At 41.3% G+C, this 20200-nt stretch overlaps 1 protein-coding gene across 2 annotated transcripts in view; it reads right to left on the reverse strand.

Annotated features, from left to right (window-relative positions):
* FGD3 (FYVE, RhoGEF and PH domain containing 3) overlaps positions 1–20200 on the reverse strand; it is a 1715774-nt gene that overhangs the window by 1101245 nt on the left and 594329 nt on the right. For both annotated transcript variants that reach the window (XM_044078146.1, XM_044078147.1), the window contains exon 7: positions 19063–19219. In XM_044078146.1, the coding sequence (XP_043934081.1) occupies positions 19063–19219 (157 nt within the window). The remainder of the gene's footprint in view (positions 1–19062; positions 19220–20200) is intronic.

A 20200-nucleotide genomic window follows, 5' to 3' on the forward strand; every position in this document is an offset into this window, starting at 1 on the left:
TTTTGACCAGGACAGCACTGGCTCCCCCTCTTAATGCATCTGGCCAGGGGCAATCAATACAATTACCTCATCTGTTGGACCTTCTCACACAGGACAAGGAGTCTCTCATCCATCATAATTTGTCCTCTCTTCAACTGACACTGTGGGTGACAGGGTTATGATCTCTTTCAGGCACCTCTCTTCTGAGGATGTGCTGAGGGTTTTACAGGAGGCAAGGAAATCCTGAACCATAAAATTTTATATGCCCAAATGGAAAAGATTTTCTGTCTGGTGCCATGTTCGTAACCAGGACCCTTTTTCAGTGGGGGGTCCCTTTGGTCATCCCCTATCTGTATGAGTTACTGCAGTCTGGCTTGGCCTCTTCACTTGTGAAGGCCCATTTGTCAGCCATTTCTGCTTATCTGCCCTTGAATCCTCTCCTGGCTTCTTGTTTTGAGGTCAAACAAATTCTTAAAGGCATCCTGCATCTTAAGCATCGAAGGAAATCTATTCCTCCTCCTTGGGATCTTAATTTTATTTTGTAAAAACTGACTCTGGCTGCTTTTGAGCTTGCAGATTCTGCTTCTTTGCAACATTGCACTTGGAAGACTGTCTTTTTGCTGGCTCTTACTTCTGCTTGGAAAGTTTCTGAGCTTCAGGCCCTTATGAACATTCCTTCTTTTTTGTTTTTTCACAAGGACAGAGTGTCCCATTGTACTAATCCTTTTTTATGCCCAAGGTAATAAATGAGTTGTCCTTGAATCAGTCAGGACAACTCGCTTCCTTTTTCCCTTCTCCCCAGTCTACTACTGAGAGGTTCTTGCACACCTTGAATTTGTACAGGCAGTTATACCAACTACCAGACTGCTGAAGGAATTGTGAGCTTTAGTGGAGACAAGAGCCTGAATTCTGTATGCCAACTACTAGTTTGTTTACAGAATTGTGAGCTTGAGTTTCAGTACATTTTCAGGGAAATATGAGTTTCTATGCATTTTTCAAGGGATTGAGTTTCAGTGCATTTTCATGGAATTGTGAATTTCAAGGAAAGAGAAATTTACTGTTTCTCACGCTAAGTCTGTTTTCAATGCATAACTAACTGCTTTGTTTAGTAAATGGCAGTCACTGTTTGTGCTACAGAATTTGAAAGCAGTGTTAGTAGCATAATTAATTACTTGTTGTTTTGTCAGTCATTCCCTATTGCATTAATACCACCTTACCATTTTTTAATGTAACATAATATAGGCAATTAATTCTTCAAGGGCAACAAGCATTGAACTTGTAGATGAAACACTGAAATGTTAAGTTGCTTGCGAGCAGCAACCTCTTCATTACATTCAGATGACTTTTACTTCTGCGGAGAGTGTGCTTATTTACTGATATTGGTGGATTGTAATGACAGAAGCTTGAGTGGCCTTCTATGGTTGAAATTTTCTGAGAGCATTATTTGTTCATACATTTTGTTTCATTGCTTACTGGAAGAATGTTCAAAACTACAAATTTAAAACATTCTAACAAGTGGTGCTATATTATACAAGGAATATAATTTAATACAATCAGGAAGATGAATCAAAGAATACATGCATGTATGCATGGTCCTAAAAATGTGTGCAAATAACATATAGTTTGAAAATAGGCCAAAGGTAAATTTAATCCTCCACTGGCCAATGCATTTTCTTTGAATGGGGGTATTAATGCAGTTTTAGTGCATGTGAGTTTCAATGGCAGAGAAGGTCACTGCTCATGTTACATCTGTTTTCATTGTGAGACTGTATTGTTTAGTAAATGGTTATCAGTGATTGTGTTATTTTATTTCAATAGCTATAATCATTGTAAATGTAAATAAGAAACCATTATGCACACTGATATATTTGAACTGTGTTTATGGCAACTGGGGAAAAATCGCCAAGTAATGGGACACTAGAATGGTTGGATAGGGGGGTGCTGTGTGTGTGTGTTTGTGTGTGTGTGTGGGGGGGGGGTGCAGGACATCATATATTGTTTACTTCTTATCCTAATTAACCTCTTATACCACAGATTACTTACAGTATATCTGCAAGTTTTGTACGTAAACATAGAGATCTAAAATGTCCTTTACCTCAAAACCTTGTCTTAATCTTCCTACCTTTCATTTCCTACATCATTTCATTATTATTATTTCTGTCTGTATTGTATGCATATGCAGAATGTCATAATGGGTGCATCTCTTGTGATTTATGGCCAGCAATTTCACAAACTGCAAAAATAATGGAACTTTTACTCACTTTGTAAACTAGTTAATTACACTGTTAATTACACGCGCGTACACACACACACACACACACACACACAGACACATACACACACACACACACACACACACACACACACACACACACACACACACACACACACACCTCTCAGCTGTCAAGATTTTCACGGAATGTACAGATTTTTCCCTCATATTTTTGGACTGTTCATCATAAAACTTGTGGTTTTCCAGCAAATCTCTAAGTTTATAAGAGCAGTATTTAAAATCTGTCTCTGTTTTTGTCCCCCCATTACATCAGGCTTTGTCCAGATTTCTTGCACTTAGAGGTTGAGAGGTATGCACACGCACACCCCTATTCTCTGACACAGCAACACAGACACCTACTCTTTCTCACACACAGCAACACACACACGATTTCTCTCTCTCACGCAGCAACACACACACACACACACACACACACACACACACACACACACACACACACACACACACACACACCTCTCAACTGTCCATAGTTTCACAGAATGTACATATTTTTGGAGTGTACTTCAAAGTTATGTTTTTTCTGGCAAATCAGCGGGAAAATCTGAGGATTGCAGTCACTAAATAATGGAATACACGAGTTTCAGACTTCATATCCTTCAAAAAAATGTATGTTAACACAAATGCTTGCAACTCTCTAAGTTTATGAGCGATATTTAAAATATGTCCCTATTTTTGTCCCCCATAATGTCAGGTATTGTCCAGATTTCTTGCACTTAGGAGGTTGAGGGGTATGCACACACACTCCTAATCTCTCATTACAGCAGCACATACACACACACACACACACACACACACACACACACACACACACACACACACACACACACACACACACACACCTTCTCTCTCGTACAGCAATACACACACACACACACACACACACACACACACACACACACACACACACACACCTTCTCTCTCATACAGCAACACACAAACACACACACACACACACACACACACACACACACTTTAACTCACATACAAACAGAACTGATAGTTTAAATTACATACACATATACATACTCACACCCACACTTTCACTCGCACAGAAACAAACAGAACCACTAGTTTAAATTATATATACATACACACATTTACTCTCTCCACAGCAACATAAACACACCTTCTTTCTCATACAGCAACACACATGTACGTCCACACACACACACACACACACACACACACACACACACACACACACACACACACACACACATCTCACATGCAAACTCAACAGCTAGTTTAACTTACATACATACATATGCATGCACACACTTTCTCTGTAATACAGAAACAAACAGAACCACTAGTTTAAATTATACACACACACACACACACACACACACACACACACACACACACACACACACACACACACACACACACACACACACACACACTCACCTTCTCAGAATGGCTAGTTTTAAATTCTGCATGTTTTTACATCCACTTTGGTGTGTGATGCATGAATGGTTCTCTTTAAAAGCAAAGATTCTGCTACCATGGCTGAGGTGCCGGTACATTGTACCTGCACATACCATCACAAAAAAGCCCTGGTTGTGGTATTCTTTCCCTCCCTCCAACCCCCTCTTGTACTGGGACAATTCAATTCTGGGTTATTGTGTCCATATATCACTTTTATGCCCTATGTCCTGTGCTGGGAGCATATGTGCGATGTACATCATATACAATATAATAAAGCTATGTTATACTGGCTGAGTGTTGAGCTGCCTTAGGCATGAGATCCCTATAGTAAAGAATACTGCAACAGTGCAGAAAAGGACATCTACTGTTATGGTAACATTTTATGCAACTACTCTTTGCCTATGCATGTGTAAAGTATGCAAGATGTAATCACCTTTGTTTTGAGAATTTAGAAAAAAAACACTGGGAGATATATAGGTTGTGTACAACTGGTCTAGGAAGCCTCTTTTAGAAAAAGGATTGGTACTGAGAGTAACCCTGTCATTATGAAAAATGATATATAGGGAGGAACAAAGGATAAGGCATGAAGTTCAAATACCCTCCTGCCTGAAGTTACAGCCACTAACAGAATAGTTTCCAGGATAAGAATTTTAGATCTACAGTCAAGGCAGGTTCAAACAGAGGTGCAGACAAGGATTTTAGGACAAAATTTAAATCACATGGAGGAGCTGTATCTTTAACAGGTGGTCCCAAATGGAATGACCCTTTAAGGAAGGCTTTATACAGCTTGTGAGAGGCTAAAGAAGATTCCTGAAACCTGATGTGAGAAGAAGATATGGTTGCCAACTGCATTTTTTTATAGTGGAGAAAATGGACTCAGATAAAAACAAAGAATACAAATGTAACACATATGGCACTGATGCTGAACAGGGTTCTCTTTTATGAGATTCTGCTATATCTTAAACATTTCCATTTGCTATGGTATACATTGCATGCAGACTGTTTCTCAGAGGCTGAGAAAATATGTATCTCAACTAATGGAAGAGTATCACCCTGTGTCATCACTGGAAGTGTAGAACCCATGCACTTAGTTTGAGACTAGACAGGTCTAGGTGAGGCTTCCCGGACAGCTAGGAAATCAGATCCAGTACTGGATCTAGCAGTCAGAAAGGCTCTTTCACATAAGACTTTAGGACAGGAAATCAAATATGTTTGGACTATAATGGGCCAATAACAATAACTACTGCCTTGCACAAAACAGCTTTCTGTATGAATCAGTTCATGAGCAGAGTGGGGGGATAAGAATAAAGTAACCTGGCAGACCAATAACAAGGTAGATCATCCTTGAGGTTCTGTCCCTGATGAGGGAGAATAGCAAAGTACTAAGAGCACTTGGTGTTCTGTGGGGTCGCAAATAGATTGTGTATGGTCTGCCCCAGCAATTTTAAATCTCTTTTGCTATCTCTGGGTTCAGGGACCACTTATAAGGAAGGAGAGGTTCCTGTTAAACCTGGCTACTACACTGTTAACCTCTCCAGTAATTTGTGTTGCAATCAGAAAATGGTTAGAGGACACCACCCACTGCCTCACTCTCACAGCTTCATGACAGAGCGAGTAAGATCTGGTTTGCCCTGCTTGTTTATTTACCAGACTACTGTCATGCTGTCCTTCTTGATACTGACCACCCCCGAGGGAATCAATCCTGGACTTCCTGCAACACAAGAAGGATTACTCTCATCTCTAGGATATTTTTATGAAGATAAGCTTCTAAGTTTGACCATGAACCTTGGTCTATTCTCTCTTCTTAATGAAAGAAGAAGAGCCAAATGACAACTCTTTTTCAGTGGCTGCCACAATGATAATAGAATCCACTGGGGGACTCACACATGTCGGTCTCCTGCCATGACTTTTTGACTAATAGCGCCACCATCTTATCAGATGGTGGGACCACCTAGGATGAGAAGGGGTCATTCTGTAGTGCTCATAAAGCATTTCTTCAAACTAAGAGGGGGGTTCAGCTAGCTAGGATCCCTCTGCCTCATGAGCTCCAGGATCTCTCTGAAAGACACATCCTCAGGAAGGGATTGTGGGAAGCATCTGATGTGAGCAACTCAGTTTGTGAGTCAACCTGCTTCCTCTTGCATGGTCTCTTTGTAAGTGGTTCAAGAAATGATGGTACTGAGCCCTCTGAGGGCTGTCTCTGTGGAATTGCAGTAGATTTGTGGTCCACAGAAGAGTTTGTCTAGCTGATGACTGCTGAGAGAACCAACCCAAACTGTGGGGATCACAGGGCAGACCCTTGGTCAGAGGGCCCTGTGGATCTGCCTTGTGGAATGAAATGAACTCTCCCCAGTGGTCTGGTTGGAATGCCACTACAACCTCAGCTGTATCCAAAGAGGTTCCTCCAATGGATGGATCTAACTCCCTGAATGGTGAAAGAGCAAATGACCCAGGTGGAATCCTCAGGTCTGACTGTGTGGATGGCATGGAGGAGGGGACTGGAGCTGAGGTCTCAAAGGTTAATGTCTGCAATAAAACAGTGGAGTCATCCACCCAATTCCTTGACTCCAAGACGCCATCATCAGATCTGACTGGAGCCTAGATGGTTGTGTCGAATCCAAAACCCTAGGATCCGATGAAGATTGGGTCAACAACTCTCAGGCCACAGAGTTCAGGTGACCAAATGGATCCAGGGAAACTGCAGCCAAATAATGGACTTGTGAGGCAGCCTGAATTGGGCTGAGGTGAATGGATCTAGTCAGCTTCAGAGCCAATGTAGTCCTGTGCAGCAAGCGATCAAAATCAACTTCAGAGGTGCTTTTGTAAGATCTGAAAGACTTGGTATAAAGGGCCAATTTTCTTGGGTGAATCTTGAAATGTAATGGGAGCCATAGGTTCTAGATCCAGAGGCAGACTATATGCTGATATACAAGCCATGTGTTCTTCAAGCCTCAGAATCTTTGAAGTTAAGTCAGCACCCAAAGATTGAGGTGGATATTTCCTTGACTCCGATTCTTTATTTTATATATTTCTTTATTTTATTTTACAGTTTGTTTACCAGATACTCCATTGGGCCAAGAAGAACCTGTTTTTAATGGAGTCCCAGGGAGAAAAGCTCCATGAACAACAATATAATATGAAGACAATGCATTTACATTTATGTAATACTATTGAAGAACTCTGGTATTACACAACATGACAAAACAATCCACGATTGCAGTGAAAGTACAGCCAAAAAAGCAAAAGGTAAAATCAAAAAGTAAAATTACTCTCAGACACACACACACACACACACACACACACACACACACACACACACACACACAAGCATGCACGCACACACACACACACACACACACACACACACACACACACACACACACACACGCGTGCACACACACACACACACACACACACACACACACACACACACACACACACACACACACACACACACACACACACACACACACACACACACACACACACATAAATAAGTCAATTAAAAAATAAGAAAAATCCATTGGTGCATATTCCTGTTAGATTTGTGTGCATCTTCCTTTTAGATTTGTTACAGTGTGAAATAACACAGGATTGACATTACAGTTTTACATGAAATCATAGCAGAGTTAAAGTAGGATAGGGGTTAAGAGGAGTTAATTGTTGAATCTAAAAAGGGTGAGACAATAAGAAAAAAGTAGTGCAAGAGTAGGAGCAAATGAGAAAAATGAAGATGGTAGTAGTAAGAGCAGCTCAGTATGATGAAGAGAACAGAGAAGTAAAGGAGTGTGAGAAATGGGGAAAAAAGAGGTGAGTCATGTGGGATGAGAGCAGGAACATTTCCAGAGGGTTTTGAGATGGGAATGAAGCAGGGTCTTGAAGGTAGAGTGGTTATCAGTGGTATGAATAAGAGGTGTCAGGGAGGTCCAGAGGCGACCTAGGATAAAGGATAGTAGGTGTTTGCCTGGAAGATGAGCAGGCTTGTGCAGTTCAAGCAAATTCTGGTTACTGGATCTTAGAAGTCTGTTGAGTACGTGCATTTTGAAGGAGGAGACAAGGAAGGGGCAGATGGAGGGATTAAAGATGAGTTTATGGGCCTGAGTAAGTTGAATGTAGGTAAGATGGTTGGGAAGTTCGAGCCAATTTAGTTTGTGTAGGGCATTGCAGTGGTGGAAGGAGGATTTATAGCTAGGAGCAAACTTAGAAATGTTGTTATAACAGGAGGATGTTTTGTTTTTAGAGTAGCTTGAAGGTTGGTAAGAAGTGGGGCACCATATAGGAGAGAAGGAATGAGGAGGGTGTTATAGAGTAAAGTTTAGTAGTGGGAGTGATATAGCAGTTATGGCGGTAGAGCATGCCTAGTTTCTGGAGGGTTTTCTTTATATTGGTTAGTAGGTGGGTATCAAATTTTAACTGTTCATCAATAAGGACTTCTAGAAGCTTTGCATGGGATGCTACCCCGAGAGAGGTATTGTTTTGACTAGTAATGGAGAATGAGTTCTTGTCTATAACGGTGCTTTTTGAAGGGGAAAATAACATAATTTAAATTTCTGCTGAGTTGACTGATTGGTGGTTGTCTATCATCCAATGTTCGGTATAAGAGTAAGCATCCTGAGTTTGTTTTAAAAGAGTGGAGGTGGAAGTGGCAGAGCAGATGATCGTACAGTCATCTGCATATTGAATCAGTTTAGCACTAGGATTGTTAAGGTGGAAGTCATTTATGAAAATGCTGAACAGTAGGGGACCCAATATGGAACCCTGGGGTATGCCTGTAGGAGTATTAAGGAAAGAGGAGGTGGCTTTTTTCATTTGACAGCTTGTTATCTGTCAGAGAGGTAACTAGAAAACCAGCTGACAGAAGAGTGGAATAGGTTTAGATTGGAGAGTTTGGATAGGAGAAGGTTATGGAAGATAGTATGAAAGGCCTTGGATGAGTCCAGAAGCAGGGTGGACATCAGACAGCTGGAATCCCAGGCTTTGTTGACGGTTTCGAGGAAGGAGAGGAGAGCAGTTGTGGTACTGTGGCCATGTCTAAAACCATGTTGTGTGGGGGTAAGTAGGTGGTTGTTTGTGAGGAAGGGTAGAAGATGAAGGTGGATACACTTTTATAGAACTTTTGAGAGAGGAGATAAGCTAGAGATTGGCCGGAAATTGGGAATGTTGTTGTTATTGCCTCCTTTGTGAAGGGGAATGACATAGGCCTTTTACCAGAGTAGGGGTACATAGTTTTCTTGGATTGAGTGGTTTATTACAAGGGAGATGGGGATTCTTTAGCCTTGAAAGATTTCCATGAAGGCTTCTTTGACTTTGAGGACTCTACATCCAGAAGAAGGAATCCCTTTAGAATTTGCTTATTTTGTCTATCAGGCAAAGTTAATGGCCCAAAAGCAGAACAAATCTCAAAGGAGGTATTGCGATGTGCTATCCCCAAACAAACTGCACATAACTCTTGGGGGTTCTTGTAGGTGAATTTAAAGCTAGCTTTCTGATCCATATTAAATAACACAACAAAAAAACACACACATACACACAGACACACACACACACACACACACACACACACACACGCGCAAATGATCTATATTAGCTCTATTTGACAACACAGCAAGAGCAAAAAAGTTTTCAACTCTTATAATATGCTTAAAGATCTCTCTTTCTTTATATATATATATATATATATATATATATATATATATAGATATAAATATATAGATATGTAAAGCTATATATTACAAATAGATAGTTAAATAAAAAAAAATACAGCTATCTATAACTCTAAAAACTGAACCTATACTGACCTACACTACTAATCTACACCACATCAAATATAAAGGGAAAGCAGGAAACAAGATAGTGTGAGACCACACAGGAAGGGCTGAAAGAAACTGCAAAATTCCCTAAAAATTGGAAAAGAAACTATGTAGGAAAAGCTATAGGAATACTACATTAAGAGTACAACAGTCCTAGAACTTAAAAGAAAATGGTAGCTACCAACAGCTAATTCTCACAAGTAAGAGGCACAACACTTATCTGTCAGATCCACACTGCTTCTTCAAGAGGTGGCATACAAGATCTGGGTGAGTCAGGGAGGAGCAGGGAATTGTGGGAAATAATTCAGGAAGGGCTCAAGGCTGGGGTACTAAATTGGCCAGAGTGGAATTCGAGTTGGTGCTCGAAGGTTGGATTTGTTAGACTGAATAAACAAGATCTAGCTACGCCTAATCCTTAACAAGTGCTCTAAATATTAAACCGTACATTTTTCCTAATTTCTGATAACAACTAGGTGGAAGCAAACAGGCAAAGTAAGAAACTTTTTTTGTATATTAGGGTAAGGGAAGGGACAGTATAAATGTAAAAAAAAAAAAAAAAAACAAGAAAAGAACCGAAGAGAACAGGTCAGGGAAAAATCACAATAAACAATAAGATAAACACTTATCTAGCCAATGAGCCTGAACAAAGGAGACAACATCTGTAGCAACTGAGTAGCAAATGAGATCTGCAGTAGCTCTCTCCTTGCAGATGGCTAAGGGCAAAGGGAGGAGCCTGAGCACTGGATCGAAAGTATAAGAGTGGCTGAAATCAAATCTGAAGTGGATCCAAGAAGGATCAGATAATCCATCCATTAAGGAACAAATGGAAGAGACAACATTAGATTAAACATTTACTTGTCTGAGGTACAACAACAAACAGACTTTCCTGGACTAGGAGTTTGACTGTCAGGCATGCTGCAAGCAGTTAAGAAAACATTTCCTAAAGCCGATAAAATAAAATAAGAGGAACAACTGCAGGCTGATGGAAATATAGTTGTAGCAAGTCATAATATTTCTGCTGAAGAACACAGGTTTCATTCTTTTCATAGTGAAACAACTCTTTCGATTTTTTTATCAGTTTTAGAAAAAGGTAATTCTTCTGGAGGAAAATCTGAAGAAGCACTTCCTGCTGAATCAGACTTGTCAGCTTGAGGAGAATTCACAGAAGATAAACACACCCCTTTAAGATCCTATTCTTCTGCTTCGTAGTCAGTACCAGAAAATGAAGGAATTGTTTTCTGTTTCTACCAGACGTCAGTGAAGAAACATGATTTACCACATTAAAGGCAGAAGGTATTCCCTTAGTAAAACCCAGGAAATTGAAGAAATACTCTAAACTTTTGGTTTTCTTTTTTTTTGGGGAGACTCCCTGGAAAAGACCTGACTCAAGACAGGGGCAATAGCATGGAATCAGGTACCTTAGCCCAGTTATGTGGTAAACGTTCATTCAGCTCCTTCCCCTGAAACCAATGAGTGGTTCTCCATTGCTCAATAAATACAACCAAACAGAAACAGAGAATGTGCCTATCTTTAGTGGCTTCCCAAGGAGTTACACCAAAGGGATCAACTGACAATGAAGAGCAGTCTGAGGAACCAGGCCTAACCACAGCACAGTGAAAATTCCAAGTAAACTTTCTTCTTTTGGAAGGAAGAACAGAGGAAACTTGCTCCATGGCTAAGCTAGAACAGATAGCTTGAAAGGTGGGTAGTGGGAATTGAGAGAGTCAGTCATACATCTGACAGAAAAACAGCACAAACTCCTGCCCCACACAAGAATACTTTACCAAAACATGAAGAAAATAAAACATAAATAAGATTTTACATAGAATGATTATGCAAGCATAAAAAAAAGTTCAGAAATAATGGCAAGCCATAAAAAATACAGACTCTAGTATAATAATATATTTTTTACATGAGAGAATATATTCTTGCTGTAGAAAATCAAATTAGTGTAAAGTTTTCCCCAAAATGGTACTTATCTGGCCATCATAGAAAAATAAGTTATGTACCTACCATAACATTCCATGTTAGTTGTCTTCATCTCACCTTCCTTCTTGCTGTTTGGGTTCAGAGTCGATCCTCGGCTCTGACTCGGCCATCTTCTATAGCTCGAGAGCTGTTTACTGGCTCGAGGCTACCCCTTATCCCAGAATGCCCAGAGTAAGCTACCCAGATCTCGTTTGTGATAGCGAACACTAGACATAAGTAGAGTAACCAGTTACCTAAAAACTGGTTGTCCAATACACCTAAACAAGGAAAGAGTCATACATTGCCTGGCATGTGAAGTAATAAAAGATACTCAGCCAGTGAAAAACAAAAAGGAACTCCTCTCAATCCTCTAGGAAGGGGGAAGGAGGGAGGGACGCAAGAAGGAATGCGAGATGAAGACAACTAACATGGAATGTTATGGTAGGTGCATAACTTCTTTATGTTAAGTTGTCCATCTCGCCTTCATTCTTGCTGTTTGGGACAGCGTCCCTAGCACCTAAAATCCCCGGTGGCTCATTGGAACAGACTCTTCAGAACAGTAGAACCAAAGGAAGCTCTGCTCCAGGAGACCATATCCACCTTGTAATGAGAGATAAAAGTGTGAGGGTTTGCCCAAGTGGCAGCTGCACAGATTGATTCTATGGGCAACCTAGACTGAAAAGCTACACAGGTGGCTAATGCTCTAGCAGAATGACCTTTCCATTTAGCCAGTAGCTCTTTATTTTGTAACTGATAAATAAAGGCAATAGTATCAGATAACCATCTGGATAAGGTCACCTTAGAAACTGGAAGGGCTTGTTTGTTGAAAGCATAAGAAAGGAATAACTGGTCTGACTTTCTTAGTTCCTTAGTTCTATGGAGGTAAAAATGCAATTGTCTGTGCACATCCAATTGGTGGAGCTTGTATTCTTCCTTGTTGCTGTGATTGGGAAAGAAAACTGGGAGATCTATGGATTGATTTAAATTGTTCTCTGAGCAAACTTTAGGAATAAAGGATGGACCGGTCCTCAGAGAAACTCTGTCCTTGTGAAACACCAGGTAAGGAGGATGAACACATAGTGCTTGAAGTTCTGAGACACGTCTTGCTGAAGTGATAGCAACCAGAAAAAGTGTCTTCCAAGAAAGAAATTTCAAGGAACATGATGCTGCCGGTTCAAAGGGAGGCAAAATTAAGGAAGCTAAAACTAAATTGAGTTCCCAAGGAGGAGGAGACTCTCTAATTGGGGGTCTAAGAAGAGATGTTCCTCTCATAAAGGCCTTGCAGAACTTATGAGACATTATGCTAGAGTTAAACGTACCGATATGAAAATTAGAAATGGCAGCTAGCTGTACTCTAATGGTAGCGGAAGCCGCACCAGACTGAAAGAGTTGTGCTAGAAATTCAAGAATTTCATGGACTGGGGCTGAGAAAGGATCCAAATTTCTAGATTCTGCCCAGTAAGAAAACCGTTTCCATTTACTAGCATACATTTTCCTCGTAGTAGACTTATGTGTGGAAACAATAATATCACGGACTGCTGGGGAGATACTGGAAAGCCTGGCTAAGGTTGGAAGTTGAGTAACCAAGCTGTGAGCTGGAGAATTTGAAGGGATTGGCGCAACCCACCTGATTGATGAATCAGAAGATCTGGAACTGGGTCCAGAATCCACAGTTGATCCAGAAGGTGAAGGTACAGGAACGGGAACCATATCTGTCAAGACAAATATGGGGCAATGAGGATCATTTTGCAACCCAACGATTTTGCTTTCTGTATGAGTCTTGGTATTAGGGGAAAAGGGGAAAAGCATAAAGGAGTCCCTGAGGCCAATCGTGGACTAGAGCATCTCTGAGTATATGACCTGGAAGAGGAAGTAGAGAAAAGTAGCTGCTGCATTTGTTGTTGAGAGGAGTGGCAAAAAGGTCATAGCAAGGCTGTCCCCCATTTGCGGAAGATAATATCTGCAACTTCCTGATTCAGAGACCACTCATGAGGCATGAGGATAGCTCTGCTGAGCCTGTCCGCTATGATGTTGGATTTCCCAGGGATGTGCATTGCTATCAGAAAACGTTGGGAGGAAATCACCCTTTGCCATAGTCTGAGTGCTTCTCGACACACGGGGTAAGACCTGGCCCACCCTGTTTGTTGATGTACCACACCACTGATATGTTGTCCATTTGGATTGCAATGGTCCCGGAAGGAAGAGAGTTTTGAAGGGCTTGCAACGCTAGGAGCACTGCTCTCATTTCTAGGACATTGATATGCAGATGGTACTCATGAGGTTGCCAAGTGCCTTGGACTGTCCTGCCTAGATAATGCCCCCCCCACACCCTATCAGGGAGGCATCCATGGTCACTGTGGCTACTGGAGGGAGTTGTATGAAAGGTCTGCCCTGAATTACTAGTGGGGAGACCATCCACCAAGAAAGGTGCCTTTTGCATGTTTCTGTGATCAGGATCATGTGAGACATGGGTAGCTCCTGTAAAGATCACTGCATGAAAAGAAGCCACTGAAAGATTCTCATGTGGAAACGTACTAATGGGACAAGAAGAATGGCAGCTGCCATGGAGCTTAGAGCTTGGAGGACATGCCTGACTTGAATCCTTTTGCTTTGCATTAGAATTAACACTTGTTGATGAATAGTGGAAACTCTTTCCTGTGGTAATCTTGCAAACATTTCTTTTGTGTTTAATTCTGCTCCTATGTATGTGATAGACTGACAGGGCAACAAGGAAGATTTTTAAAAATTTACTGTAATGCCTAGTTGAGTGCATGATGTGATTGTATAATCCTGTGCCTCTAAGAGTTGATGCATGGTGGTAGCAGTCAGGAGCCAGTCGTCTAGATAAGGAAACACCTGGAATCCCTTGACACCTCAGGTGAACTGTGACTACTGCCATACACTTGGTGAACACCCTGGGGTTGGAGGTGAGACCAAAGGGCAGAACTCTGAACCAGTAATGACTGGCCCCTACCCGGAAGCGAAGAAATCTCCTGGAGCATCTGTCCATCTTGATATGGTAGTACGCATCCTGAAGATCTATCGAGCCCATCCAATTGTCCTGACCCAGAAAAGGGAAAATGGACTGCAGTGTCACCATCCAGAATTTTTCTTTTTGTACAGATTTGTTCAATCTGCTGAGATCCAGTATTGGTCTACAGTCTCCTGTCTTTTTTGGTACTAAAAAAGATCTTGAGTAAGTTCCGGATCCTAGTTGGTCTGCGGGGACTTCTTGAATGGCTCTTTTTTCTAGCAGTCTTGAAACTTCTGTGACTGCTTGATCCCTTAGATTGGGTGGGACATCTAGGATGGGCTTTTTTGATTCTATGGGGAATTGATGGAAAGGAATTTTGTAACCTCCGGATATAATGGATAGCACCCATCTGTCTCTTGTTATATTTTGCCAGGCTTTTGGGTACAGTGAACGCCTTCCCCTGACTGCTTCCAGAGGTGAGCAGTCGGGCAACCCTTCAGGGATGCTGGAAGGACTTGGCACAGAAGGTTTCTCTGTCACAATGGTTTTGCAGTCCCCCTCTGCCACGAGAGCGGCGTCTGTTATTGTTGTTTCCCTCTCTGCCCCTGGGGGAAAATTCACCACGTGTGTCAGGCAAGGGTCCCTGGGATTTTCGGAACCACATCTTTCTGCTCTTCTGACCCTCGGGATAAGGTCTGGAAGGGGTGGAAAAATGGACTCCCATGGCAGAGAGAGTCTTGCCTTCCTGCTCATACCTGGTCAATGTGTCTTTCACCTGAAACCCAAAGAGAAAGGAGCCATCGAAGGGAGTATTGGTAAAGTATGCTCAAAAGGGTTCAGCAAAGTGACACAGACACATCCAAGCATGACTCCTGAGAGCCACACCTGTCCCTGCAGCTCTGCTTGCTCCATCGGCTGCATAGGGAATCATTCTCATGGAGGAGTTAACTATGGAATTAAGAGTCGCAAGCTAAGAAGCTAATTTGGCTGGTACTCCCTCAGCTGTAGGATCTTGAAGGGTATCTCCAAGCTCTTTCAGGAGATCCCTTTGATGATGTGTAAAATGGCATAGATAGTTCAGAGACCTCATTGAAAAGGTCGCTGAAGCAAACATTCACTTTCCATATATGTCCATCGTCCGAGGCTCTTTGTTTGGAGGATGAACAGATGAAGAGATTTCTGCTAACTCTTTCTTGGTGGCTGCTGCTACCACCATGGCATCAATGGGCACACCTTTGGAGAGGATTTGTTTGTCCTGGGGGGCTGTAATAAATTTGTTTGGTCTCCTTGGAGTAGGTTCCACAGAATCTGGAGCTGACCAAGCCTTTCGAGCCACTACAGACATGAGTGGATCGAAAGGAGGAGATACCCAAGAGGTGGAAGGTCAGGAACCGAATGCATCCAGGTATACAGACTCATCCTTGGTAGGGGCTAGGGAAGTCCAGTCCCTCCTCTGTCTAAGCATTTGAAGGATGTCCGAAAAGGAAACATCTTCAGAAGGGGACCTTGGAGACCCTTCCAATTCATCCATGTCTGTATCTGAGGTGACAGACTCAAAGGAGACTATGTACTTCCAGGGAGGCTCTTCCAAGTGATCAGGGGAGGCTACAGAAGAAGAGGGATCACTGAATGGGGTGTTCTGGGGCATAGGTTCCCTATGCTTGGGGTCTGGAGGAGGAGCAGAGGCTGGAACAGACACCACGGGGAAGGAGCCGATTGAGCTGGCAGTAGAGCTCTTTTGGGGGACAGTACACTTCGCATGACCTCAAAGGTGTCCCGATCTCTAGGCCGAGAAAGCTCCGGCTCGAAGAAACAGGAGTCCTTCTCCGCTTTGAGGGTGATGGCTCCGAGGCCGATGTTGGAGCCGAGCTCACCTGCGCCGAAGCTCCAAGGAGGAGAACAGGGTCGGACAAGGGTCCGATGCCACTCCCCCCCCTCGGAGCCGACGAGAGAGTCCCGGTGCCCAGATTCCTCGATAGAAGATACAATTGAGGTAAATGGAGCTGACGTCGGAACCAAAGGAGAGATGATGATCGGCGCCGACGGTTCTACTACCTGCGGATCCATGGTCTCCAGCTCTGAGCTAAATGTAGTTGGAGGAATGGAAACAGAAGCGATTGGAGCTGACACCTGTTGAGGTGGGCTGGACAGTAATTTTGCCAGTGCCTGTGACTCAAGCAACCTACTTACTACTCTCTCCACATCATGATCCAATAATCTATGGGATCGAGAGGAGTGGGAAGAATGATGGCTACATTCACTCTGTAACAAGGGTGACTGAGGTGCCGAGTGGATGGACTCCAAGGACGGAGACCTCAGTCTCTTATGGCTCCGAGATGGCTCTGAAATAGCAGATGGAGCCGACCGAGGAGTTGCCTTGTCAGTGCCAGCCGGCACTGACATACTTGGTTGATCAAGTAAAGGATTCGGCTCCAAAGGTGACAGACTTAGGGATTTTCGCTGGCTGAGTACTTTTAGCTGGAGAATCCTGAGGCTTCAATAATCCTTGAAGGCTTAATTTGTTTTTGCGCACCTGCAGGACCCTTGGACTAAAAGCGTGACATATACAACAGGAGTCTTGCAGGTGAACAGCACCCAAACAATATACACAACTAGTGTGCCCATCTGTCAGAGACATTTTCTGACAGCATGAGTCACACTTTTTGAAGCCAGATACCTTGGTATCTTTAGACATTTTCCTAACAACAACCACAACAACAATAAGAAAATGCTATACTACAAAACTAAGAAACAAACAGTCTTTTTTTTTTTTTTTACTGTTAAGGAACAGAAAGGAGAGCCTCTAATTTAAATGGCTGTCCTAAGGGGGGGGGGGGGAGAACTCTCTAATTTAAAGGAGTTCAGGGGAAACAGAAGGCCTGTGAGCTATGGAGCGATGGCCAACAAAGCTACAACACACAAGAAAGCGATAAGGGATAAAGTAATATATCTAAACAAAAACTTGATAACAAAACTTGACAAATTTTTAAGAATAAACAACAATTATAATAATAGAAAAAACTATACTAAATCTGAGCCAGTAACGAAGCAACCTCGCAGCTGAAGTGGCAAACGAGATTTGGGTAGCTGACGCTGGGCATTGTGGGATAAGGGGTAGCCTCGAGCCAGTAAACAGCTCTCGAGCTATAGAAGATGGCCGAGTCGGAGCCGATCGGCTCGGCTCCAAACCCAAACAGCAAGAACAAAGGTGAGATGAACAACTTAATATCGTTGGTTCCATGAAAATATACAGAGGGAGTGCACTACAATGGCAAAAAAGCTCTGAAGATTTTGGTGCCCTAACTGTTGCTTTTATGTACCTCTGCTTGAGCCTCTCAGCAGTTACTGCATATAGAAGATACCCTGAAGCTTTGAAAGCTGACCTGTGGTCCTATCCTGGACAGGATATAATCGATACAGCTTAAGCTACTGCAACAGTGATCTGACGCTAAACACATGATGTTTCCCAGTAAATCCAATAAGAGACTAGTAAATGATCCATCACTATATATGTATGTATATATATATATATATATATATATATATATATATATATATATATATATATATATGTAGGCAGTTCAGCCCTGCATGGTCCACAGTCATAACATGACAATAGATGCTTCCTGAGCAAATACATTATAAGAGCCATGAAGCAAGAGATAGCCAGCCTAGGATGTAAGAGCATTGCACAACTGGATTCAACCTGCTATAGGGAAATACAAGAAGTGAGGAAATAGTCATGTATGACATAGGCTGCTAACAAAAAGGAAATTGTCAAAAGAAAGTCTGTTAGAAGAGCAATATTGTTCTAGACAAGAAACCACATATTAAAGAAAAATTAAATGTATATAATTTCAAGCACTGGCAATATTAAAAGGTTTGTTACATTTGTATTATTAATACACACATATTTTGGTAACTGATCTTATCCTTGTCAAAGTTGTCCTTCATTAATATCTAAAGCAGATCAAATGCCAGCATATAGTTTTTGTGGCACTATGCAGTTTTAGCTGTTCAAGTTTTTACTCTTCCATAGCGCAATAGATAGTTGTTAAATGCGATATTTGTAACTCAAGCTGTCTTTAGTGCAAGAGCAACACATTGCTTTATTCCCTCACAATGCTTATGAAAATATAATTTTAAGCATTTAAAAATATTACATAAACTCATTAAATTCAGTCATGAAATCTATCTTCCCATTCAGGAAGCTGAGTCCTCAAGGTAGTAAAGCTGGGCTTTGCTGAGGAGATGGGGGAGATAAAGCCTACCATATTTAAAATTCATTTAGAAAGGCAGACTAGTTCATAGGCTAACAGGTGATTAACCTCCAAAAAGCGTGTGTGTCCAAAATAAAAATGCAGTTGATGTCACTGAGAAGTGAATACACTGCAGTAAGAATGGGATCCAGATGAACAATAGATACTAAGGACTGATCTGATACTCCACTAGACATTCTGGATGCATTTTTGGATGTTTGAAATTATGTACTTTACTGAAGAGACAATGTATGTACATATATTTTGTGATACTTCAGAAACACAACTACTTGATATTTAAGTTCATTCAGTAACATTTTGAAAAACTTTATCACACATTTTAATTGTTACCTGAATGCTCTGCACTGTCCCTTTAAAACTTGCAGACCGCTGTGTCCAAGTGTTTACTAAATCCATTGCTCTGTCAAAGTTTTTCACATACTCTCCATACATTTTCATAAACGGAGCCAGTTTTTGAAGGATATCCCCTATTCTTGGATTTGTGTTCCTTTCAGTAAAAAGAAAAGTATACGATTTACTATACCATAATATTCTTCTTTTGTGTTTTTTTTTTCCTTAATAAATTTTAGGTGACAAGCTGACTAGCTCACTATGAAAGGGAAAAAATGTCAATTTCCATGCAAGAACTAATAGTGTATAATGCATATATAACTTTGGCAACAAATGCCAGAAGATATTTCACTTCTGCTCTTGTAATGCTTCCTGCATTGAATTCTGAAACAATGCATGAATTTTTAAAACATCCCTATAGACTTTTACAGTGGCTTTGACCCTTGAGATAAAGGTGTGTTGTTTAAAAATACTTATTACAATCAATGTACCCATCAGTAGCTGTAGTTTTCTTTCCTTGTTTGTTACACAATTAATTATAATGCCAAGTTTTCTGCTAGATGATACAATCTTAGCTTCATAATACAATCTGTGCCAAAAGGTTTGTGATGAGACCGCTGTTTATAAAGTAGACAGCAACAACCACTGACGCTGTTTAAATACTTTGACTTCTACCGCAGAACTACACTAGCTTTACATAACACTGACAGTCAGCTTAGCAAATGGGTGTCTTACATTTCTAGCAATGCATCATTACATCAGGGCATAATTAGCTAAGCTACATTTGCTGAAGTTCAACCCTTTCTGCCCTTCACGTAGATGACATACAACACTTGGAAAATAAGAACATTCGGATATGCAGTGAAATCCAGTATTATTTTTCTTCAAGCCTGTGTGACCTTCAAGATAGACTAATTTAATAGCAAAGAGTGGTGGTTCAGGGAAGGCTGCCTACGTGTAAAAATATTAAATAATGCAGAACCCTAAAATGTCGTTGCCTATTTCATTTAAATTCAGTGCTCTGTTTACTGTTTTTTAGCCATGTAAATTTTGACCAGTGTTATTGCTATGAAAAGAAAAAGCTGTTTCACACAAATAGTTATGATGTAATGAACACACAGGGTGATATATATATATA

Source organism: Protopterus annectens, chromosome 7.part0, assembly GCF_019279795.1.
Source record: "Protopterus annectens isolate FY-2018-M chromosome 7.part0, PAN1.0, whole genome shotgun sequence".
In the NCBI taxonomy this organism is placed as follows: domain Eukaryota; kingdom Metazoa; phylum Chordata; order Ceratodontiformes; family Protopteridae; genus Protopterus; species Protopterus annectens.